The 24,687-nt window shown below is 38.2% G+C and overlaps 1 protein-coding gene across 1 annotated transcript in view; it reads left to right on the top strand.

Annotated features, from left to right (window-relative positions):
* ttn.2 (titin, tandem duplicate 2) overlaps window positions 1–24,687 on the top strand; it is a 160,670-nt gene that overhangs the window by 19,861 nt on the left and 116,122 nt on the right. The window contains exons 31-52 of the mRNA XM_073845071.1: window positions 32–292; window positions 377–637; window positions 758–1,018; window positions 1,106–1,247; window positions 1,341–1,509; window positions 1,609–1,840; window positions 2,236–2,520; window positions 2,613–2,738; window positions 4,266–4,454; window positions 5,943–6,332; window positions 6,681–6,731; window positions 15,892–19,686; window positions 20,429–20,707; window positions 20,830–21,393; window positions 21,677–21,958; window positions 22,060–22,338; window positions 22,433–22,714; window positions 22,808–23,086; window positions 23,179–23,466; window positions 23,553–23,831; window positions 23,935–24,216; window positions 24,309–24,587. Of these exons, the coding sequence (XP_073701172.1) occupies window positions 32–292; window positions 377–637; window positions 758–1,018; window positions 1,106–1,247; window positions 1,341–1,509; window positions 1,609–1,840; window positions 2,236–2,520; window positions 2,613–2,738; window positions 4,266–4,454; window positions 5,943–6,332; window positions 6,681–6,731; window positions 15,892–19,686; window positions 20,429–20,707; window positions 20,830–21,393; window positions 21,677–21,958; window positions 22,060–22,338; window positions 22,433–22,714; window positions 22,808–23,086; window positions 23,179–23,466; window positions 23,553–23,831; window positions 23,935–24,216; window positions 24,309–24,587 (9,255 nt within the window). The remainder of the gene's footprint in view (window positions 1–31; window positions 293–376; window positions 638–757; window positions 1,019–1,105; window positions 1,248–1,340; window positions 1,510–1,608; window positions 1,841–2,235; window positions 2,521–2,612; window positions 2,739–4,265; window positions 4,455–5,942; window positions 6,333–6,680; window positions 6,732–15,891; window positions 19,687–20,428; window positions 20,708–20,829; window positions 21,394–21,676; window positions 21,959–22,059; window positions 22,339–22,432; window positions 22,715–22,807; window positions 23,087–23,178; window positions 23,467–23,552; window positions 23,832–23,934; window positions 24,217–24,308; window positions 24,588–24,687) is intronic.

A 24,687-nucleotide genomic window follows, 5' to 3' on the forward strand; every position in this document is an offset into this window, starting at 1 on the left:
AACTCTAACATGTTATTTAATTCTCTTGCAGCTATTAAGATTGTGAAGAAGCCAAAAGATGTGACTTCCCTGGTCAATGGAACTGCCTCTTTTGAGTTGAGTTTGTCCCATGATGACATACCTGTTAAATGGATGTTCAAAAACCAAGAGCTGAAACCTAGTGCCAATATTCAAATAATGTCTGAAAGAAAAGCACATAAGCTGGTCATTCAAAATGTTGATGAAAGCACTGATGGAGAGTACATAGCTGTGGTTGGACATTTACAATGCAGTGCATATTTACATGTTGAATGTAAGTATTAATTTAAAGATGTCCCCAATCTAAACCTGTCTAATGTCTAATAACACTGCTAACCCCATATAATGACTATTTCAGCTTTGAGAGTCACAAAGCCCCTGAAGAACCTTGAGATTCCAGAGACCCATGTGGCTACGTTTGAGTGTGAAGTTTCACATTTCAATGTTCCATCCACCTGGCTGAAAAATGGAGTTGAGATTGAGATGAGTGAGAAGTTCAGGATTGTAGTGCAGGGCAGATTGCATCAGCTGAAGATCATGAATACCAGCAGAGATGATTCTGCAGAATACACTTTTGTATGTGGAAATGACAGAGTCTCTGCCACCCTGACAGTTAACCGTAAGTTAATTTTGGTGTTATTTGCTAATGCCTAATTGCTCACCAGATGTGTATTTAATAAATAAATAGAAGCAAAAATGGCAGAATTCAGTCAATGAATGTTTCTGTCCTCTCCTTTAGCTGTCCTCATCACGTCTATGCTCAAAGACCTGAATGCGCAAGAGAAGGACACCATCACATTTGAAGTGACCGTCAACTATGAAGGCATCACCTTCAAATGGCTGAAGAATGGTGTAGAAATCCGATCTAGTGACAGATGCCAAACTCGCACCAAACAGTTCAGTCACTCGCTCACTATCCGAAATGTTCACTTTGGGGATGTTGGAGAGTACAAATTTGTGGCTGGATCTGCTGAAACCGCAGGAAAGCTGTTTGTTGAAGGTAATATTTGGTTTGTTATCAAGTATTTCTTCTTATTTATTTATTTTCCGGCTCATTCTCATCAAGTTTTGTCATGATCAATTTAAGCTCGTGTCATCGAGTTCACCAAGCGCATCAAGGACATTAAAGTTACTGAGAAGAAGAAGGCCATTTTTGATTGCGAACTCTCTGAGCCCAATGTCCAAGTAACATGGATGAAAGATGGTCAGGAACTTGAACTATCCGAAAGGTACTTTCATGGTTTTTCATATCCATTCACAGTTTTCTCTGTGATATCTATTAAATTCAGTGTCTTGATAGAGATATCCTCTTCACTTTTTAGGTACAAAGTCTTCACAGAGAAACACATGCATCGTCTTATGATCCAAACTGTGCGCATGTCTGATGCTGGTCAATACTCTGTGGTTGCTGGATCTAGTGTTTCGAAAGCCACCCTCACTGTTGAGGGCAAGGATGTGCGTATCAGTGAACCTGCAGAGAAAGAAATCACCGTAAGTACCAAGCTTAGTCTTAAATATTATTTAAGTACTGACAAACAGTGACCAGCCAATCAATAATGCTGTTGCTTTTTTATTGCAATTTTAATCCAGGTGCTTGAGAAACAACGAGCTACATTTGAATTCGAAGTCAATGAGGATGACATTGAGGGTCGCTGGCTAAGAAATGGAGTCGAGATACAGTTTTCTGTAGATCAACGCTTCAACTATGCCATTATTAGAAAAATACATCGTCTGACAATCACAGAAACCTACAGGAGTGATGCCGGAGAATACACATTCATTGCTGGAAAGAACAGGAGTGTTGTGACCCTCTATGTTAACAGTGAGTTTGATCCTAAAACTTACTGATTCTTTAGTGCAAACTGTCAAAATGTTTATGCAGTGACATACAGTGGTGACATACATATTTTTGTATGTGCAGTATTAGATGTTATTAAATGATGACATATTTAGATTACTTTTTTAGAGCTAAAAATTAAAGTTTTAAAATTTACATCTTGATTTCTGGGTTACTTTGTCAAATAGGAAAGAAAGAGTACTTTTTCATTTCATTTATTTGCTGACAAATGCAATTAAAAGCAATTTAATGGACATTACAAAGGAATATATACTGTGCTAAACAACTTGATGTCATATATGGAATATATTATTTCTCAGTTGTTCTTATTTGTCTCTGTATGTCTATTTATTCTTATACAACATTTTTGCATTTTGCAGTCCCCGAGCCTCCTCAGATCATCAGGCACATGGAGCCCCTGTCTGTTGAGGCTGGCAAACCTGCACGCTTCTCTGTGGAAGTGACAGGAATTCCTCAGCCTCAGGTATCTTGGTACAAGAACTCTCAGGCCCTGTCTTCTGGGTTCAAGTGTAAGTTCCTGAGGGAGGGAAATGAGCACACATTGCTGCTTATCGAAGTCTTCCCAGAGGATGCAGCTCAGTACAACTGTGAAGCTAAGAATGACTATGGAGTAGCCACAAGTTCTGCGTCACTTGATGTGGAAGGTAAAGAAAAAAACATGAAAAAAACCAAAACAAATTCACATGAATTGTAAGTATATAATTTACAAATGATTGCTATGCCTTTTAATCCTCAGTTCCAGAAGTTGTTTCCCCTGACACTGGAGCACCATTGTCACCACCTGTGGTCATAACACCAATACGCAACACTTCTGCAAATGAAGGACAGTCTGCTAGATTCCAGTGCCGTGTCTCAGGGGAAGGTGAGATCAGTAACCATAATTCTGTTCCAAACCTAGTGAGCTACATAAGTCTCATAATTATTATTATTTTTCAAAGTAATTATTTAGGGCTGTCACGATTCCTTGATTTAATTTGAGTACTTGATTTAAAAAAAATTCATGACTGCAATTTGCCCGTGTCGAGCAACCAGCAAAATACCAGAAGTGGCACATCACAAGATCATGGGCATAAAACAGTTTATTAGATTGTTTTCTAAGGCTGCATGATATATTAAACCCATTTAAAAATCATAATAGGGCATAATGCTATTGTGAGTTCACAAACGCTACGATTCAAGTAAATAGATATATGCACTTTAATTATTTTCATGTGTGGAGCATCTCAAACTACATCTCTGCATAATTCTGTAAGTTTGGGTTTATTATAATGCTCATCTGGAAACGCAACATGTGCCATTTACTCAGATTTGCACAGTAAATCCTTTATAAACCTACACAAACACAGGAAAGTACATAATTTTTTTTTTCTCAATACACTAACTGTTCATTGCGATTTTAAAATAAACCCTCACTCTGAGTTTACACATTTTAATGTCCACATATTCAAGAAATGACAGTGGCTGTAGCTTTTCTGTCCATGAAATGGACAAATATTAAAGATTAAGTGGACATTTAAATGAAATGTTGTTTAGTCAATATTAAACAAGGATTAAATCGCGCAGTAATATGTAAAAACAATCGACAGGCCATTGGTGCCATCTGCAGGTATTTGTTCATTGTAATAATGCATAATGTACATTAGTTCAACTGTTTATAATACATTATGTATTTTCAATTTTGTTTGATAAAACCATATGAATACTTGCTTTTGATAGCTTATTTCAACCAATATATATTGCCTCATTGATATTATACATGTATTTAAATCATTTTAAAGGCTATTGTTTGCTTAGGTCTATTTTTATTACCTCAAAAAATTTATTATAATTATTTGATTACTCGATTAATCGTCAGATTAATCGTCCAGTTATTTGACTACCAAAGTAATTGTTAGTAAAAGCCCTACTATTATTATTTTTAAGCAATGTCATACAACAAAAATATTTTTTTCATCCATGTTTTAATTTATATTGTTATATTGTGCAGCATCTTATGTGACAAAATATTAAAATGTTTTGTAAATTAATTGTTATACTTTCAATTTATTTACATTTTAAAATATTGATTAATTTGTTAAAATGTATTTAAGGCACCTTTTTTATTTTCAAATGTGTATTAATTCATAAACAGAATCTAGAAAAAATTAAATGGAAAATACAGAATCTCATGAGACTACACTCATTCTCATGGTCTCACAAACATTAGTAAATGAATATTGTGTAAATATTGATGTCTGATATGAAAAAAAAAATGTGATAATATTTTTTGACATATGTACCAGCCGTACTCACAAGGTTTTGAAGCAGAGCTCATATGCTGGCACATATGATCAAGTAAATAGTGAACTTTAAGTGATGTTATGCTTATTTCTCTATTACTCCTGTTTAGATCTGACGATTACTTGGTATTGCAAAGACAAGGAGATCAAGCAGTCTGATGTATTCAGAGTTTCTCAGTTTGATGAAAACTGTCAGCTGGAGATCACCAGAGTTTATGCTGAGGATGAGGGCGAGTACACGTGTGTTGCTCGTAACTCCGCAGGAATGGTCTCATGTTCTGCTGTACTGAAAGTGGACGGTAAGTTAAGCTTTCTTACTGACCAAAAATTGCAAACTAATTAATAATGGCTTCAGTTGTATGTTTGTTTTTATTAATTAATAATGCAATTGGTGGTGGTTTGTCTGTTAATTAGGGCTGTCAAAGCTAACATTGATTACTAAAACAATGATTCCTAAAAACTGAATGAACAATTTAGAGCGAATTTGAACTTCATGAACACAGAAGTGACTTGCTGAGCATTGTTTTATCAGTAAATTATTAAACTAATCAGCATTCTGTCATTGATAGAAATATTAATTAAAAAACAAGCAGAGAACTGCATTTTTTGCATTTTGATGCAGTGTGAGGAATCTAAAAGCTTTTGCTTTTTTGTTTGATTGAGCTGAGTAAAATGCACTGTTGCATAAATTAATGCTATGAGTGTCATCCACACAAATGGCGGATTGTAATGATTGTGCAAAAAGCCTTTTATGCTTTCCTTAAAAAATGAATTCATTAAAGGATTAGTTCACTTTCAGAACAAAATTTTATAGATACTGTACTCACCCCATTGTCATCCAAGATGTTCATGTCTTTCTTTCTTCAGTCTTAAAGAAATTGTTTTTTGAGGAAAACATTTCAGGATTTCTCTCCATATAATGGATATGGATGGTGCCCCCAAGTTTGAACTTCCAAAATGCAGTTTAAATGCAGCTTCAAATGGCTCTAAACGATCCTAGCCAAGAAAGAAGGTTCTTATCTAGTGAAACAATCTGCCATTTTCTGAAGAAATTGACAACTTATATACTTTTTAACCTCAAATGCTTATCTTGTCTAGTCTCTGCGATGCGGATGCGTAGTCTGTGTGATCTGGGTCAATACAGTCGAGTATGTTGAAAAAACACCCATCTTGTTTTCTACCCCAACTTCAAAATTGTCCTACATCGCAGCAGAAGTACCAACCCAGTGTTTACAAAGTGAACATACAAAGAAGATCAAACGCCCCTTACAAAAAAAGGTAAAACGGGACGATTTTTAAGTTGGAGACGAAAACGAGATGGCAGTTTTTTGACATACCCTAACTGTATTGACTGGGATTACACAGACTACGCATTGTCAATTTGTTTTGAAAATAATAGCTGGGATCGTTTAGAGCCCTTTGAAGCTGCATTTAAAATGCATTTTGGAAGTTCAAACTTGGGGGCACCATACAAATCCATTATATTGAGAGAAATCCTGAAAGGTTTTCATCAAAAAACATTCTTTACGACTGAAGAAAGAAAGACATGAACTTTGATGACAAGGGGTTGAGTACATTATCTGTAAATGTTTGTTCTGAAAGTGAACTAATCCTTTAACGCATTAAATACGAAAAAACATGAGATACATCACGCTGAAGTAGCTGAAACAGCCCTACTGTTAATACAGAACAATTATGCCAGCCAAATGTGAAAACAGAACAAGTTTTGTGCAAACAAACTTCAGTGTGTGCACTATAGTAATTAGTTGAGGACAACTCCATTTCAGGACAAACACAAATTACGGACTATACATCTGAGTCTCAGTTGCAAGCCACATCCAGCCTCTTCACAAGCATTAAGACTGTTCAGAAGGATCCTATTGGCCAAAGGCCCACTTTTATTCAGCCTATTGTGAGCTGCGTGGTGGCTCACGGAGAAGTGGCCAGATTCCATGCTTGTGTGTCTGGCATGCCAAAACCAGAGATAAGTTGGTTTCATAACCAACAGTCTATAAAGCCTACCAAAAATGTTGTCTTTCATTTTGATGAAATGACAAACACTGCTACGCTAATCATAGTTGATACTTTCTCTGAGCATGCTGGACAGTACACTTGCAAAGCAGTCAATATCGCAGGAGAGGCAGCTTGCTCAGCCAGCCTTGCTGTAACTGAAGAAGGTAATTGAGATCAAAGTAGTTTGTTTTTTTGATTAACAGATCACGATTAATTCACGTCATTTTCTTTTTGAGACTCTCAATCAATCTTGAGTCTCTCAGTGAATTTCCTGATCACCTTCACTAACTTCACTTTATGAAACCCTATCAGTGGTGCTGAAGAAGTTGTATCATACCGTGCTCTCTTGGTGTCGGGCTGGCAAATGCATGCTTTTTCAAACTCCCATGTTTCACCTCTTTTTATCATTTGTTTCATATGCAAATTGGATTATTGCTACAGTGATCTTTCCTTAGATTATGCATGTTATAGGTCATATTTGTGGATAATTGTTTTATTACTCTATTTTACAGTTACAAAAGTACGTGAGGAGATTGAAGCAAAAATTGAGGAAGAGGTCAAAGGTAGGATCTTATTTGCAGTATTAACTTTTTTAATAATGATGTCTCTCTGTAGAACTATTAAATTTAACATTTCCGAGCATATTGTATTGCATGCAAACAAATCCTCTTTATTGGGAACAACTTTCATATATTACCGTTGGATATGTGTATGGTTGGAATCAAGTGTTTTTGGATAGCAAGCAATTTGATTGGTAAAATGCTTGCTGTGAAGCACTTTTGCATCTGTCCACTCCCCTTTGAAAAGCATGAAGGGATATGGTGGTACTTGGTTGTTTTAGAAACAAAAGGTGCAGGATGATTGTCCTTTAAAAGTTCCAGACCACAGGAAATTCTGTTTTAAAAGATATGGAATTAGCCACATCTTTTAATTGCTTCTTATGTTTCTTGCATCTGGAACACCTTCCTGCAAATATTTCTTAGACTGGCTTGCAGATAGCGGTATGTGATTAATGTTGTTTGCTTTTTAAAATAACATGGTTATACTTGTAAACTATATTAGTTCGAATAAACGCCTTCTCAAAAAAATCTAGAGCTGTTGTAATGACCACACTCTTTTTTATCAATAGAGAGTGATGTTTCTCTATATGTATGAAAGATTTCCGTCATTCTAAGGATTAGAAAGGGCGTTTATTCATCATTCTGCAAGTCAGGTAAGGAATATTTTAGGATATACACCAAGTTAAATATAAAAGAAGCTCTTTTTCGAAACAGATCAGTATTATTTGGATACGTATTAATGCTTTGAAAAGAAATTTATGCTTTGAAGAACTGTCCACAGAAGAAGGAACAAAACATCAACAGATTTTCGTGTCAGAATCTTTAATAAAGACTCGAGTCTTGCGTTTATTCGAACAAATATGGTGAGTGAATTTGTTTTTATGGCTTTGTGACTTGATGCATGCTTTAATATTTCTATTAATATTTAAATTGAAATATATTTTAGTTTCTTTAGCAATCTGTGCATTTTGTTGAATTTGTCTCCTTTTTTTTTTTACAGAGTTGTTTTATAGTGAAGGAACTGAACACTTGGAAAAAGGAGGACCACAATGTGGTGCATTTTCAGACCCAGAAGAAAGTTTAGATCAAGGTCTTGTAGCCCCATCGGAAAACATTAAACCCTCCTTCACCAAAAAGCTGAAATTTCAGTCTGTTGTGGAGGGTGACACTGCAGCTTTCAAGTGCAAGCTAGTTGCGATGCCACCTCCAACAATATTGTGGTTTCATAATAACAGACAAATACAAAAGGAGCACCATCGTAAAATATATACAGTGACTAAAATGCATATGCATGCAACCAGTTTGACAATTGAGGGGATAAAGGAAAAAGATTCAGGCAGTTACAAAATCATGGCAATTAACACAGAAGGATCTGCTGAAACCACAGCATCACTTCTTGTATCATTGAGGGAAGAGCAAGATGTTACTTATTTCTGTCCTTCTAGATCTTCAAACAAAGCCCACTCAAGCTCAGATTCATTAGCTGATTCAACAAAAGAAAGAACATTTAGAGTAGATCTAAGATGTGTTGGCTCTCCTTTTGATAAAACAACTAAAGGGCAATCTAAGGGACGCCACAGATCAAAAAGCTCTTTGTTTCGAACAATGTATTTTAGAACTTCATCCCCATCAAGACCAGAGAGAGACAGCAAGTTTGAGACAGCATCCGAACGTGCACGCTCTCCAACTCCGATGTATGAGAGATACGAGAGGTTCAGTGATCGATACAGTGATATATACTGTGACAGATTCACAGGTCGTGACCGATACAGTGATAGGTTTAGCGATAAGTTCAGTGACCGGTGTAGTGATAGGTACAGTGACAAATTTAGTGACACAGACAGCCTTCATGGAGAGGTTAAAGCAAAACTCATTCTCTTACAAAAGGCTGTCAAAAAGAAAAAGAGACTTTCTATATCAACAATGTCCTCATCTGAGTTTGAAGTGGAATCAGTTACAAGTGAGCCTTGTTACACAGATTACGTTGAGAGACTCAGAGTCAAGCCATCTACTTTGCCTGAAATTCAACATGTCGTTCGCCCTGGTGAGCAAGTTGAAAGTGGTAGAGGTTCAGCAGAGTTTCAGAGTAGACTGGAGAGAATTACTGGACTTGGTTCCCAATCAACAGAGCGAAGAGTCAGACACTCTTTTGAACCTCAGTCAAGATCTAAAGCACTTCGAATGATGAAGGGTGAACTTCCTGTAAAAGAAACTTTAAGAAAAGACGTTCAAGTTGATGTATCTGATGCAGGGATAGATCAAAGTATCATATCCAAAGAGGAGTTAGAAAAGGAGATTGAATATGATATTTTAGTGCACAAAGATGATGCTAGCCTTAGTCAGTGGGATGAAGAGGCGCAGACTAAGGCAAAAGAGCCATTTGTGTTACAGTGGTTAGAGGCAGGAGAAGCTTCCAAACAAGCGAGCGGTACAAAGGAGATAAGCTCATCACATGAGGAGCCACAAGAAAAAGAATCTTCAAGAGTCAAGGCAGTGAAGCCAATGAAGGAAATATTTTTTGGTGAGGAAGGTAAAACGGTTCCTGTGCAGAAATTAGAGCAGAGAGCTATGTCTGTGGAAAACATCCTTGAGAAAAACCTAGAGAGTGAGGGCTTAGAAAGTGAAGATCAGTTTTTGGCTCATCGCATTCGAAAATGGCAACAAGATGTGCAGTGGGATGAAGCAGAACAGGTCAAGGCAAAGGAACCATTTGTGTTGCAATGGTTGGAGACAGGACAAGCTTCCAAACAAGTCAGCAGCACAAAGGAGATCAGTCCACCACACGAGAAGCCAGCAGACAAAGAAAATACAAGAGCAAAGGTAGTGAAGTCAAAGGAGGAACAATTTCTTGCAGATGATAGCCTGCAACATGAAAGTAAAAGGGCTCCGGTACAGGAATTAGAAAAGAGAGCTATGTCTGTGGAGAACGTCCTTGAGAAAAACTTGGAGGGTGATCACTTTGAGAGTGAAGATCAGTTCTTAACTCAGCGTATTCAAAAATGGCAACAAGATGTGGAGGTTGATCAGGCAGAGTCTGTGTTGCCCCGAAAGTCAGAGAAAAAAGGCTCTTATTTTCATGAATCTTTGGGTGAAGTTCAACACGAAGAAGCAGCAGCTTTAAAAGCCCAAAGGGAATCCTCATTTACAAAGACTTCGAGATCTTCACTCAAAGATAAACGTTCACGTGAGCGCTCAAGTGAGAGTGAGCTACATTTATCACGAGAAAGAATAAACGAGTTAAAAAGTGAAAGCGATCCTGTGAGTGAAAAAAAGGCATTGACTCAACGTATAATGAAATGGCAACAAGATGTTTTGACTGTGCAAGAACAGGCTGGTGAGCTAGATCCTGACTGGGCTGGTGTTACTGAGAGTCCTTCAGAAAGAGCAGCATATAAAGATGTTGAGGTGGAAGAGATGAATAGGAAGTCACCACAGAGAACAGCAAAGGAGAGGTTCTTTAGTGATGTTTCTTCTCAGTCCTATGTAACTGATAGATCTAAAACACATAAGCAAATTCTTTCTGAAGCTGATAGTGAGAAGTTAAGGATTGAAAGTGACTATTTTGTCAGTGAGGAGGAGGCTCTAGCAAAGCGTATTAAAAAATGGCAACAAGATCCAATTGAGCAAGAAGAAAGTGTTGAATTAGAATCTAATTGGGCCATTGCAGAGCAGGTGCAGTCTTCTGTTAAAACACCCGAGACAAGGTTGACGTCCACAGCTTCACCAACAGGAAAAGTTCTGGCGTATTCAAAGCCTGAGCGGTCTGTGACTGATAAAATTAGTACAGATGTGACTGAAAGTATTGAAAGCCAAAAATCGAGGAATGAGGATGTAGTTCAGCGGCATTACGGTGATGTAAAAGATGTGAGAATGCCAAGGCAGGATCCTGATGTAATACAGCAGCAGAAAAACCTCTTAAAACAAGATATCGCCAGTGTTACTCCCACTGCAGGGAAAGTATCTACGAGTGTAGTGAAACCAGGAGCACCTGTGTTCGTGAAAACATTAATTCCAGAGGTTGAGGTGAAGAGAGGTGAGATGACTGAACTAAGTTGCCAATTCCAGGGAGATCCTCCGCCCTCTGTTTCATGGCTTAAAGATGGACATCTTATAATGAGAGACCCTGATTTCGATGTTCGTTCTAAAGCAACGTCATCCACATTAACCATTTATTATCCAACTATTGACCATCAAGGTCGGCTTACTTGTAATATTGCAAACAAACTTGGAAAAGCAAGTACATGTTGCATATTCAAAGTAACTGAAGATGTTCCGTCAGAGATCGGACCTCCTCAAGAAGTTAAAGTTACACACGAGTCAGTGTTCACTGAAGAAGAAATGATAGAGGAAGAACTTAAGTCCCTAACTAAACCTCAGATTGACAGCAAATACACATTGCAGGTGCCTCAGGCAGTCATCCATGTACCACAGACTGCAGACTCGTCTATTCACTCCTCACCAGTTGAGATCAGAATAACTGCTCCAACTCCAGTGCTTGAGATGATTGATGAGGCTAAAGACACATTTAGGCCTGTTAGGCAAACCTCAGAGTCTCCGGCTGATGATGGCACCTCTCAAACCATGAAGCATAAGTTCACATTTGCTTTTGATGATGGTCGTGAAGCTCCCCAGGTTGTTAGAGAGCTAGAGAACATTAGTGCTTCAGAGGGACAGACTGCTATGCTTGAGTGCATCATTATTGGTGAACCAACACCTGAGGCCATCTGGTCCCATGATGACATTTACCTTGATCTTAATACCAGTAAATATATATTTGAGGTACAAGACAAACGTTACAGGCTTTTTATTGACAATTTTACTTGTTTTGATTCTGGAACGTATAGATGTATTGCATCTAACAAATTTGGGCAGGTTGAAAGTGTTGCTGATGTGTCTTTTGATTCTGCAACTTTGGACTCTGGATTTTCATCCATTGCTATGTCAGAGGTGGATAACCAAATAAGATCTTTTGGCTTATCTTCAGAAATCACCAAAGTTGGAACAAAGACTTTATCAAGTTCTTTCACACCATCCAAAGGTACTACTTTTACAAGTGAGGATGTTCTTCATTATGAAAGTTTCACTTCAGTCAGTCCAGCTGGATTTCAAGATATTAGCAAAACTGATGATCCCCATTACACACAGCCAGATGCTCCCAAACTCATTAAGCGCATTAAGAAACCTGCTTCAGACATGCCTGTAATAACAGGTTGTGGTTTGCAGTCATCTGCGGCAGAGGTTAAAGTATCAAAAATAAAACAAGCATTTGAAGCACCAACATCTTTTATAGATGAGCCTGTTGAGCCATCAGTGCAAGCAAAAGATGAATCATCTTTTCCTATAGAAGATATTCCAGAGTTTTCTCTTGAGCCTGATCAGTATGAAAAGAAACAAACAACTTCAGTTCTCTCTAGTAAAGACAGGATGGAAGATCCTACTTTGGCTGCAGCTAAGACCTTCCCATTAAGAGCTCGGCCAGATGTTACAGAGGCAGTTCTTGACACCAGAGAATATACTTCAGAAGAAAAGCCAGAGTTGAGAATGTCTTCTATTGAATCAAAATTATTTGACTCTCAACATTTTGTATCTTTGGCAAATGTTACTGAGGTCCAGCAATCGCCCACTTTGGTCAGACCCCAGGCTAGATTACCAGAGAAAATTAGTCCAAAAGATAGTTCTGTTAGCCCTAAAACAGTTTCGGATAACACAGTTAAACAAAGAATTTTACAGGAGGATGTATGTGTTAGGCAAATTGGCATTGATAATGCTGCTCAAAAAGCTTTCATGTTGGATACCAAGGCACAGCCAATTGAAATAAGCCCAGAATCAATGAAAATGGGCGGCATTAGTATTCGAAGAGCAGACAATGAGGACATGCCACATGATAACATTAGTCCAGTTGATATAAAACATGACAGGATAGAAGCCACAGATCGAGCAAAACCAATTAGTGTAAAATCCAAAATTGAGGTTGACAGAGCATTGCAATCTGACTCGGGAGATTACCCTTATCCAACACAGAGACCACAACTACTACAGAAAAAACCTTCTAGGCTAGGGGTTGTTGGTGCTCCCAAACTTGAGGAAGAAGAAGTAACTTTCAGTGCTGTTTATGACTACTACAATCCACCAATGGATTGGGGAAGGCCTTTGTCGCCAGAGTCAGAAATGTCTATTGAAGTAGGTAGCACAGTCAGTGAGGAGATGGCAGAAATAGAACGGTTCTACACACCAGCTTCATCCACAGAAATTTCTCAAATTCAGAAGTCACCAGAATCTTTCCATACGCCCTCAGAGACTCCAGGGGGTGTCAGGTCTCCTCGTGATTATCCATTTTCCCCTGTGGAACACAAGAGACCCTCAACTAGCTCTAGTGAAGATTTCTATTCCCCAGCTAAATTTCTTAGATCTCCAGATGATGAGGGTATTGAAACAACTCCCCCTGTGTTTACTATTGATGAGGGTATGATTCTTCCAGAAGGACGTGGTTCACTAGGTTTAGGGACACTACAGGAAAAGGTTCAGGGAATTCCTCCAGCTTTCCTTAAGCCACTTACAAAAAGAAGAGTTTTTGAAGGTGATTCTTTACAGTTCTGTGCTGAAGTATTTGGACTACCCACTCCAGAAGTGAAATGGTTTAGAAACAAAACTGAGCTTGAGGTGGATGAGAGGACTAGTATTGAAAGAGATGGTGATAACATTGCACTGGAAATTAGGAATATCACAAAAGCTGACCAAGGGGAATATATCTGTGAGGCTGTTAATTATGTTGGTGAGGCAAAAAGTGTTGCTTTGGTTGTTGTAATATCTCAAGAAGCAAGGCAAATGCTACCCCCTCCTGCTGTTACCCATCAGCATGTCATTGAGTTTGATGTTGAGGAGGATGAGGATCCGTCAAGGTCTCCCTCTCCTCAAGAAATCTTGTTGGAGGTTGAGTTAGATGAGAATGAGGTGAAAGAATTTGAAAAACAGGTCAAAATTGTCACCATTCCAGAGTATACAGCAGATAACAAAAGTATGATCATATCCCTTGATGTTCTCCCAAGCTTGTTTGAGGAAGGGGCAGTGGATTTTATTACTCAAGAAAGTGATGATTTAAAAATAGCTTTTGAAGTTACAGAAATGCCTCCACGCTTTATAAACCCTATTTATGATATTGAAACTCCTGAAAACACAAGTGTAATGTTTGAATGTTCCTTAATGGGTATTCCCTCACCAATAGTGTCATGGTACAAAGGCAATGTTAAGATTCCTATGGATAAGAAAAAGTACATCTGTAGCTCAGATGGTGATAATCATTTTCTGAAGATTCTCAAAGCCAACACACATGACAGTGGCATATATACATGCAGAGCTATTAATGTTGTTGGTGAAACACTTTGCAGGGCGTCGCTTATGGTTATGAATCCACAGTCGTTCTCAGGCAAGACGAGGGGAAGAGAACTAACTGCGGTTTCTCTTGGCAGTGCAAAAGTTCAGCCTCAGAAATTTGACTTGGTTGTTGGGAACTCATCATTTGATGGAGAACAGACATCAGAGATAGAGCTTGAATTTGAGTTCCAACAGGAATCTGACGAGTCTCAGAAAGCTGTCAGACTTGTTGCTGTTACTGATAACGAAACAAGCGAGCAAGGAGAAAAATATGTTAGTATTAATTTTGATGTCTTTGCGGAACCCTCAAAAGATGACAAAATAGAATTCAAAGGCAAATCAACAAACACTTGTAGTTTTCAGTTTCAGGTCACTGAAATCCCCCCCAAATGTATTATCCCACTGCAAAATGTCACTGCAGCTGTAGGTACACCTGTAATGCTTCAGTGCTTAGTGAGTGGCAAACCAAATCCTACAGCAGAGTGGTACAAAGATGGTGCTCCAGTAAAAAATACTAGATACATTATCCAGGAGAAAGCATCAGGGCATTTCAATCTGCTTATAACAAATGCAACTCACAGTGATGCTGGTGAATTCAAATGTATTATCCAAAACAAAGCTGGTTACACTGAAACAACTTCGTTGTTAAAAGTGTTTTAATTTGACAGCAGTATAAACAGTTCAATGATTTTGAAACAATGTCAGAAAAGTTTGTTTTGTTTACTTTGAATAAATGTAATGTAGTACACAACTTTTTATGTATTACAATTGTACATTATTGTGAAATTATGTATAGAAACTTTTCCTCAATCTTGCATTCAGAATTGTTTTTCAGTAGTATATATTTTAATTATTGATCCCTAATTTATTGAAAAGACCTGATTTGCTCCTTATTTTACTCTTGAGTATCTCACATTAGTGTTCCAGTCTGTAGAGACTGGTTTAGTTTTTCTTTCTTTCTTTCTTTTTTCCTTTTGGGTGGTGTCCTGGGTTTTTATTTAATTCTGGTGGTGAATTGAGGTCAGGTGAATTTCACGCACAGTTTTGATCTAATAAGATCTAATAATATTTTTTGACAATGCATGCCCAGTATGATTGATCAAATAAAGTAAAAATTTAAAATTTAAATGGCATAAATATTAATTTCCCCTTTTGTGTATTTCTTTTTTCTTTATGTTACAAGTGTGATTAGGAAAAACTAAAAGTAAAGAAAAATAATTTTTAGTTGAAATTGTTTGGAAAGGCTCGATTTTACTTGCTCAAGTTCATAATTTGCAGTATTGGTAAGATATTAATCTAACGTTTTTGTTGTATAGTTCGATCATGTTTTTGTAAAAGTAGTGGTAATTGGGTTAAGGATTTAGTAGGTTGTAAATAAAAAAGAAGATTAAAATAAACGGGTTAGAAAAAATATATACAAATATGATGCTTATGTGTTCTCATTTCTATGCCCTCCAGTTTAATCAATTATAGTTTATTTTGGGATACAAATGCAGGTGAGCTATTCAAACCTTTATGGATTGAAATATAAAAAAACTAAATCTGTGTGGCATAATTTCATTAGAAACACAAATTTGTTGTTCTACCCATTTATTGTAATTATGTTTACCTGAAGAGTAAATAAAGTTATGATGAAACCATTTACTGTTATTTTGCATTTTTTCTCATTTAATCTCTTAAGGGGCATTATTATGTCCAGTTCTTGACTAATACTGAATGACCTCCATCTTTATCTTTCTTGTGATTTCTGAGGATATTTTGGTGAATCTTTAATCCCATTATTTTCATACAGAATTTTCTAGCTTGACTGTGAGGACCGAAGAAGAGGAAGAAACCTACAGCACATCACTACATTTACCTGAGAAATCAAAAACACTTGAACTCAAGCCAGAGCAAAAGCGTTTTTCTAGTTCTTTGGAAAGGAAAAAAGAGAAACCTGTATTTCAGACCAAGCTTACACCTGCTGAAGTTACTGTCGGAGAGTCATTTAGGTTTACTGTCACAGTATCTGGTTTTCCAAAGCCTAAAGTTGAGTGGTTCCACAATGGAAAAGTTATCACTTCTTCAACAGTTTACAAGTTTGTAGAAGAGAGAGATGAATACACTTTAATAATAACACAAGTCAAGAAAGAGTATGAGGGAGAGTACTCTTGTACCGCCAGTAATAGATTTGGCCAAACCACCTGCAAGACAATGTTAAAGGTACAAGTGAGTCAATTATCAGAAGCAGAAAAATGGGTGGAACAAATGTTCAAACTACCAGGGCAACCACCATGCTTTACCATACAAATTCAACCTGTGCAGTGTGCAGAGGGCAGCGAGGTAAAATTTCAGTATAGAGTCACTGGTACTCCTTTCCCTGATGTTCAGTGGTTTAAGGGTAGTTCTCAAATTAAGTCAAGCCAGACCTGTTCTGTCGTAAGTAACCCAGATGGCTCTGGCTTCCTTACTATGAGTAACATCCAACAGAGAGACAGTGGACTCTACACATGCAAGGCTGTCAATCCATTTGGGGAGGCAAGCTGCAGTGCTGAGCTGATAGTATTCCACAAAAAAGTCTCTGTATTTCATAAACAGCAATTAGTTCAAGAGCAAAAAACTTATAAGGTGTCCATGACAGAGGAAGCCACCGAATCTCGCTTGTATAGTGTTAGCCTACCTGGACAGGCAGGTGCTAGTTTGCAGGGAGACCATCAGGTAATTTACACCATTGGCACAGAAGATAGGCAAATGGTAACGAGTGAGCAGGTTGACACTCTGCATGACTTGGATGTTTCCATTGCAACTATGCAAAAGGAGCAGGTGACTCATCAAGCTGCTGTGTTGCAGTCTCATGAAGTTCAAGAGAGAGTCGTATCTGCTTCAGTCCAACCGCAACCGGTGGTAGCAACCCCTTTGAAACAGCTCCAGATGGCTACTATGACCTCAGCCGTTCAAGAACGCCAAGGCTTCACAGAACAGCACTATGAACGCATCAAAAGTCCTGAGGTTACAGAGCTAGAAATTGAGAAAGAGCAATCCTCACAAGTAATGTCTGCCATTACTGAGAGTGTAACTCCACTGACGATTGTCAAAGCTGAGCCATTATCAACCAGAGAAACAGAACAGATCAAGGCATCTCCTGAGCCCAAGTATCCAATGTCAAGTCACCAAGTTGAGACAAAACTCCCGATTGTTAAAGAACATTCAGAGGTTATACCGCATACTCAGCAGGAAAAGGGCTACCAGGTGAAAGAGGGAGTTAAAATTCTTTACAGTGCAGTTTCAACAGAGAAACAGCAGATCACAGAAGGTCACTCTAAGGAACTGTCAAAACAAGACTCTACCTTTCAGACATCCGTGAAGAAAGAAGCAGCAAAACCAGTTGTTCTTTCTGTTAGTGAGACTGCTCATACTTTATCAAAAGAACAGAAGTTATCACTAGACAAACCAGATGAGGAGGCAGCATCATTAGTCAAAGATAGTGTATTAAAATCAGCTCTTGTTGCTGAGGAAAAGCATCAACTCCAAGCTGATCAGTCAAGTTTGATCCCAGGTTTGGAAAGTGCCATTTCAGTGCAGTCCCAGAGAGAAGAAGATCAGGTTCTGCATTTACAAGTAATCACAGATCAGGATATTCTTCCATCTGAAGGCAGGTTTAGCAGTGAGAAACCAAGCCTGGAGACAGCAGATGCTCAAAAAAGTCCTCTTCTTAAGCACACAGTGTCAATGGATTCACAACAGACGGTAACATATGAAGAGTCTTCTCAATTTTCAGCAGAAGAAACAAAAATTTCCATTCAGCCTGGTAAGGAATCTCCTGCCCCTTTGCATCTTCAGGCAGTTCATTTAGAAAACACATTGATGAAAGAAGGGATAATCTCAATGGAGAAGCCAGATGAACAGATTGCGGTACAAAAACAGGAAAAAGCCCGTCATCATGCTGCAAGCACAGAAGAGAAAAGAGAGCATACTGCAGATTATTGCAAAGATCTTGATGTGTCTGTTACAGGCGTGCAGCCTGAAATCAGAAAAGAACCCAAACCTGAAAGCATTCTTCAAGTCTTTTCAGAGCCAGTGCCATTACCGAAGGAAACTCCTTTTGTAAGCGATGTTAAACAGCAGCGTGCTCTAGTACAGAAAGAAGATCACTGGAATATCATACATGTGCCATCTGTGTCAGAGAGTCAGGATTTAGAGGAGGGGCACACAGAGAATATAGGAACAGTTGAGAAATATGTGTCTAAAAGTGAAGTTGAACCCAAAATCCCATCTGAATTAATTTATGTAGAAGAAAAGGCTATCTCGACAGAGAGTAGCATTGCTCTTGAGGCCACCGAACAAGACTTTGCAGTTCAAATTCAAGAAGGACAGTCTGTTAGACAGTCAGTATTAATGGAAGAAAAGCGTGTAATCAAAGGGGAGCTATCTCAGGATATTACAAAATCTGAAACATCCACAGCAGTAGTCAGTAAGCAGAAGATGGGTACTATTTTAGTGTCAGAATCAAGAGAGAGCCAGACTCTACCCAAAGAGCTCACTTTTGTTATTTCGCCTCCAAAACCACATTCACTGGACATTAAGTACCAATTAAAAAGTGCTCTTGCAACTGCTGTCGCTCTTGACCAGCCATTGATCCTGGCAGATGTAGTTGAGAGTTTAGGAGCTGTTGAAATTCAAGAGGTGAAAGAAAGGAAAGAACCCAAATATGTCATGTTCACGTATCTTATTACAAGTGCAAGTGCCCCGCTTGAAATTACAATTGCTTTTGAAGGCGACTACCCCCAAACTGCTGATCTTAGAAGTGAACTTCAGGCTGCTTTCTATTCCATTGTCTATCGAGAGCAGCAGGTTATGACCTCAGAGCAGCCAGGCACAATGCAAATTGACAAACCCCAAAGATTACAGGTTACCAAGGCTTCTTCAAAAGAAATGCTTTCACCTGTGGTAGAGATGGTGAGACTGACAGAAAATGTAGAGGCTTTTACATCAGCAATGTCTCAGTCTGCAACTGTGAAAACTGAAGCACAAGCCTCCTTTCAGTCCGTAACAGCTAAAGAGCAAGCTTTCGTGCAACAGTCAACAGTTCATATGACAAGTGAATCAAAAATTGAGATTCAACAGTCCGTCCAAGTTGAGCGACAAGAAACCAGATCTGTGACAGTAAAAGAAGAGAGGGATGTAGGGGCAGTAAGTATGACAACTGAACTTGTTTTGGGGGCCGCTCCAATCGAGCAGTCGACTGAAGTTGTCTTTCAGAGAGAGGAAAGGGAGGAATACATAACTGAAGCATTTATGAAATTAGAGAAAGAAGAAGTTAGAGAGGAGGGTTACCCAATTTTTGAAAGCTCCTTGGAGGATATTGAAATAGACGAACATTCAGAGGCAAAATTCTCATTGACTATAAGATGCGTAAAGAAAGTAAGTTGGCTTTTTAATGGCAAAACAATTAAATCTGGCAAAGAGTTCAAGTGTTCCAAAGAACACAACACATACACACTAGTAATCAGCAAGGTTACGAAGGACCATCAAGGAGAATATATCTGTGAGGCTGTAGGTGATGCTGGCAAGACCTCAACGTCCTCTCACCTTACTGTGGTCCCAAGAGGTTGGATTTACGGGATTATTTTGCCATCCCATCCCACATGACTAACTCTTGCTGTTCATATAGACACGCTTCATCAGACATGCTTTCTCAGTATCTCCACACCAACTAATAGATAAGATCTTTGTATTTCATATGAAGATACCTTCTAAATGTCTTCCTTTCTGATCTTCACAATGCTGTGATTTTGCCACCATTTTCACATCACTGAAATGTTAGCATGTCTTCACTTCTTCACATCAGCCTTTAACCTGCTGGATCTTTCAGTGTCATTCCAATGTTCATCTCTTCCTTCACTCCTACAGTATTTTCCACTTTTTTTTATTCATCTCTGGTAAAGTGGTTGTGAAATACTCCATTGTTGTTTTCTTCATCAGTCATTGAGCACCTCATTGAACACCTCATATTTGATCTTTTTTGCATGCATGCCAGAATGTCAAGTCATTATTTCACTCTTTATTCAATATTTTTCCTCCCTCATAGCGAAATCACCATCACTCTTTACAGTCACTCTTGTTTTTTTTAAATATTCCATTACAGTGACCACAGAAATTGGCACTTTTTGAAATACCATATTTATAAAAATTAAAGATGGTTAAGATTTGCAGCTAAACTTTGTACTAAATGTTTCAGGTGTTTAAAAGTGCCAATCAGTGGTTTCATGCTCATGCTCATTACTTGTCAGCAAACATGTTAAATATGATGTACTAATTTAATGTACTTTTTATCTTTGTGCACGATTCAGTGCCACCTGTTTTTAGGCACAAACTTAAAAATCTGGAGGTCAATGTTGGCAGTCCTGCAAAGTTCGAATGTGAGATTGAAGACGCTCCAGGTGTGACCTTCAAGTGGTTCAAGTCTGGTTCTGAGCTCAGACATAGTGACAAATGCAGGATTATCAGTCATCATCACACCTCATCTCTGGAGATATATAACCCAACAGTCACTGACAGTGGAGAATTTACCTGCAAAGCTTCAAACCGCCATGGAAGTGACAGCTGCTCTGCTAAACTAAGTGTGACAGGTAAGAAAAATACACCTTTCTTATTGTGCGTTGGTCTTCTTGAAATAGTTATCTGTGGAGTTTAAATGCTTTGTGTTTGATTAAGTTATTTATATCTTTTTGTTGATATCTTCTTTCTATAGAGATGTTCCCACCAGAATTTGTATCAAAGCCCGATTTGATGACTTTATTTGTGGGCAAGCAAGCCAAATTTCAATGTGTTATTTCTGGTTCTGAACCAATGAATGTTGTCTGGCATAAAGACAATATTGCCATTTCACTAGATGATCACTACAAAGCGTCCTCTGACAACAACAAGTATGTTCTTGAAATCTTGAATTTACAACAGAGTGATCAGGGAACGTACCTTTGCAAAGCTTCAAACAGTGTTGGTACAGCTACATGCTATGCTGACCTGAGGGTTGTAGACAAACCCAATTTTGTGAAGAGCTTTGAGTCAACCACTATTGCTGTGGGAAACCCACTACGTCTTGAGTGTCAGGTAGATGAAGACATTGGTGTTTCCATCACCTGGATGAGAGATGGCAAGAAACTCCATACCACAATGGACTGTAAACTAGGTTTTGAGGAAAAAATAGCCTGTCTTGAGATTCAAAAGGCTAAAATCAAAGATACAGGTACATATACCTGTACTGCTGCCAATGAAGCAGGAAGCAGCAGTTGCTCTTCTAGTGTGACAGTGCAAGGTAAGACCTTGAGATTAATACCCTTTGTAAATGCAGTATTTGAAACAAATCTGCATGTCAGGGTATTAATTTCTGTCAGTGTGCAATTGCATTGCTTAGACGGAGGTGACAAAGCTTAAGCATCAGTTGATGCGGCTCTTTATTTGCCATATAAAGTATTACAGTTGGTTTTCACTGTGCTCCTCCACATGTCTCTTTATATTAAGCTGTCTTTCTCTTAACTCTTCTTTTTTCTTGCAAACAAATCAAAAATCTTTTTCCTCCATTGCATTTTAACCCTTAGAACCTCCAGTCTTTGTTAAAAGGCTGGAGCCTAAGATCTTATGGAAGCAAGGAATGTCATCACGTCTGTCGTGCACTGTCAAAGGATCGCCTGAACTTCACGTGACTTGGTTTCTGAACGACAAACCAATTAGTTCCTCTGAAAAACATAAAATCACTTTCAAAGCCGGCCAAGCCACACTTGAGATTACTAACTTATCTGAGTCTGACAGTGGAAATTACACTTGTGAGGTGATGAATGAGGCTGGCTGTGAAAGCTGCAGCTCTCAAGTAACTGTAAAAGGTAACACTCAAGATTCTTATGTTCTAATTTAACGCTCTTTATGTTGCGATGAGATCTTTATGAAGAGTCGTCTTAAATGTTATTGCTTTTATTGTTCTTAGAACCTCCTGCATTTAAAAAGGAGTTGAAAATGGTGGAGGTAATCAAAGGAAGCACAGCCCAGCTTGAATGTGAAGTTACAGGCACTGCTCCATTTGAGGTGACCTGGTTTAAGAATAAAAACCCAGTATCATCTGACAACAAGTATGTTATTGTCTCAAAAGAGACAGTTGCATATTTGGAAATCAAATCTTTTGACAGTGCAGATGTTGGAGATTACCAATGTTGCATTTCTAATGATGTTGGCAAAATAACTACAAAAGCAGTGGCCAAATTGAAAGGTTGGTACAATCAATTTCAATGGCCTAAACATTTGTTTTTTTGGTTGTTAACATTTTGTTATTGTAAAAACAAATATGCCTTTTTTTCATGCAGACCCGCCATCATTTGTAAAGAAAGTTGAGAACACCACTGCAATTTTAGGCAGCGCTGTGAAACTGCAAGGAACCCTGAAGGGTTCTGCTCCTATCACAGTTCAGTGGTTTAAAGATTCTGAGATAGTCAGAGATGACGATCCTAATATTACCACGACTTTTGAAAACAACATTGCTATTCTGGCAATAGCAAACGTGGCCATTAACCATGGGGGGAAATATACTTGTCAAGCTGAAAATGAGGCTGGAAAACAAAAATGTGAGGCCACTGTATCAGTTCAAGGTTAGAATTAAACATATTAAGCATAACACTTCATTATTAGTAGTATTTAGTATTGATGCATTTATTCATTGATTTATTTCGCTTTTGTTAAAGAACCAGCTAGATTTGTTGAGAAACCGCCATCCATCAGTGTGACTGCCGGTGACTCTGCAACTCTTGAGTGCAAAGTTTCAGGAAGTCCAGATCTCAAAGTAAAATGGTTCAGAGATGGCAAAGAGATTACAGGAAGTCGAAAATGCAAAATCTCTTTCAAAGACAATGTGGCAGCCTTGAAATTCCTCTCAGCAGAGAGGGGAGATAGCTCTGAATACAAAGTTGAAGTTTCTAATCGGGTTGGAAAAGAGCAATGCTCTTGCTCAATTGTCGTTCTTGGTTAGTGTTATTCTTTTAAAATTATCTTTCATTTTATATTTTTGTGTGTGTGCATATTTTGTTTATAGTGGTGTTTTACTTCTGTTGAGCAGATAAAATAATACCCCCAACTTTCACAAAAATACTTAAGAAGGTAGATGGTAATGTTGGAGGTACTCTTCAGCTGGAATGCAAAGTGTCAGGATCCCAACCTATAACGATATCTTGGTTCAAAGAAGGAAAGGACATTACAACTGGAACAAAATATAAAACAGAAATGCAGGAAAACACTGCAGTACTGAAAATAACTGATTTAGACACCTCAGATGCTGGGGTTTTCACGTGCCGTGCAACTAATGCTGCAGGATACAGTGAAACAAGTGGAACTGTTTCTGTTAAAGGTTAGAATAAGCAATCATATCTTATAGATTGAGAATATTTGTTTTGTATTTCCATCCTGTTGACTTGAAATTTGGTTTGACTTTAGAACCCCCAGTCTTCTCTTTGAAACCTCAAAGCCAAGATGTTATACCAGGAGCTACAGTTGTCCTAACAGCTGCATTCACTGGGACAGCACCTTTTACTATTAAGTGGTTCAGAGAAGACAAAGAAATGTTAACTGGAGGAACTTGCTTCGTCAAGAAAGAAGCCAACTCAAGTTCACTGGAGCTGCACTCTGTGAAGCCATCTCAGTCTGCAGAATACACTTGCCAAGTTTCTAATGATGCTGGAAAGGTCTCATGCACAGCTACCTTATTCGTGAAAGGTGCTTTTTCTTATTCTTGATGACTCTTGATGTTTTTCCATTATTTTTTTTACAGAATAATTCTTCAGTTAATTCATTTTAATGTGTTATTCTCTTTTTTTAGAACCTCCAAAATTTGTAATGAAGCTTGACTTGACTAAACTAGTGTTAAATGGGAGTCTTGCAACTTTGGAATGTAAAGTCACTGGCAGCCCAGAGATCAGTATTAAATGGTATAAAAATGAGACTGAAATTAGCTCAAATGATAAATACCAAATGACCTTCATCGACTCAGTTGCTACACTACACATTTCCAATTGCTGCGTTGAAGATAATGGAGATTTTATCTGCCAAGCATCAAGTGAAGCTGGCATCGATAGATGCAGTTGCTTGGTTACAGTCAAAGGTTTGTTTAAAGTTAATCACCTACTTTTTAAGGATGTTAAAGTTATTTCCCATAGGTTACTTCATTAGCTAATCGGTGCTTTCTTATCTCAGAACCTCCCGAATTTGTGAAACCCTTTGAATCCAAAGAAATTGTGAAAGGCACAGATGTTGTGCTGGAAGGAACTGTGTCAGGCTCAGCCCCCTTTGAGATTTCCTGTTTCAAAGACTCAAAGCAGATCCGAAATGATAGAAGGCACATCATAACCCTGACAGAAGATGTAGCAGCTCTTCAGATTTTAAAATTCGAAGCTGGGGATGCTGGCAAATATCAGTGCACTGTAGTAAATGAAGTAGGGCAGACCTCCTGTGATTTTCAGGTTACACTGAAAGGTTAGTAAGAACAGGAAATTCTTGGATTTTTATTTATGTAAGTGAAGGTACAGTACAGTGATGCTTGTAAACATTGTGCTAACAACATCTTACATTTGAT

This window comes from Garra rufa, chromosome 8 (genome assembly GCF_049309525.1).
Source record: "Garra rufa chromosome 8, GarRuf1.0, whole genome shotgun sequence".
Classification (NCBI taxonomy): domain Eukaryota; kingdom Metazoa; phylum Chordata; class Actinopteri; order Cypriniformes; family Cyprinidae; genus Garra; species Garra rufa.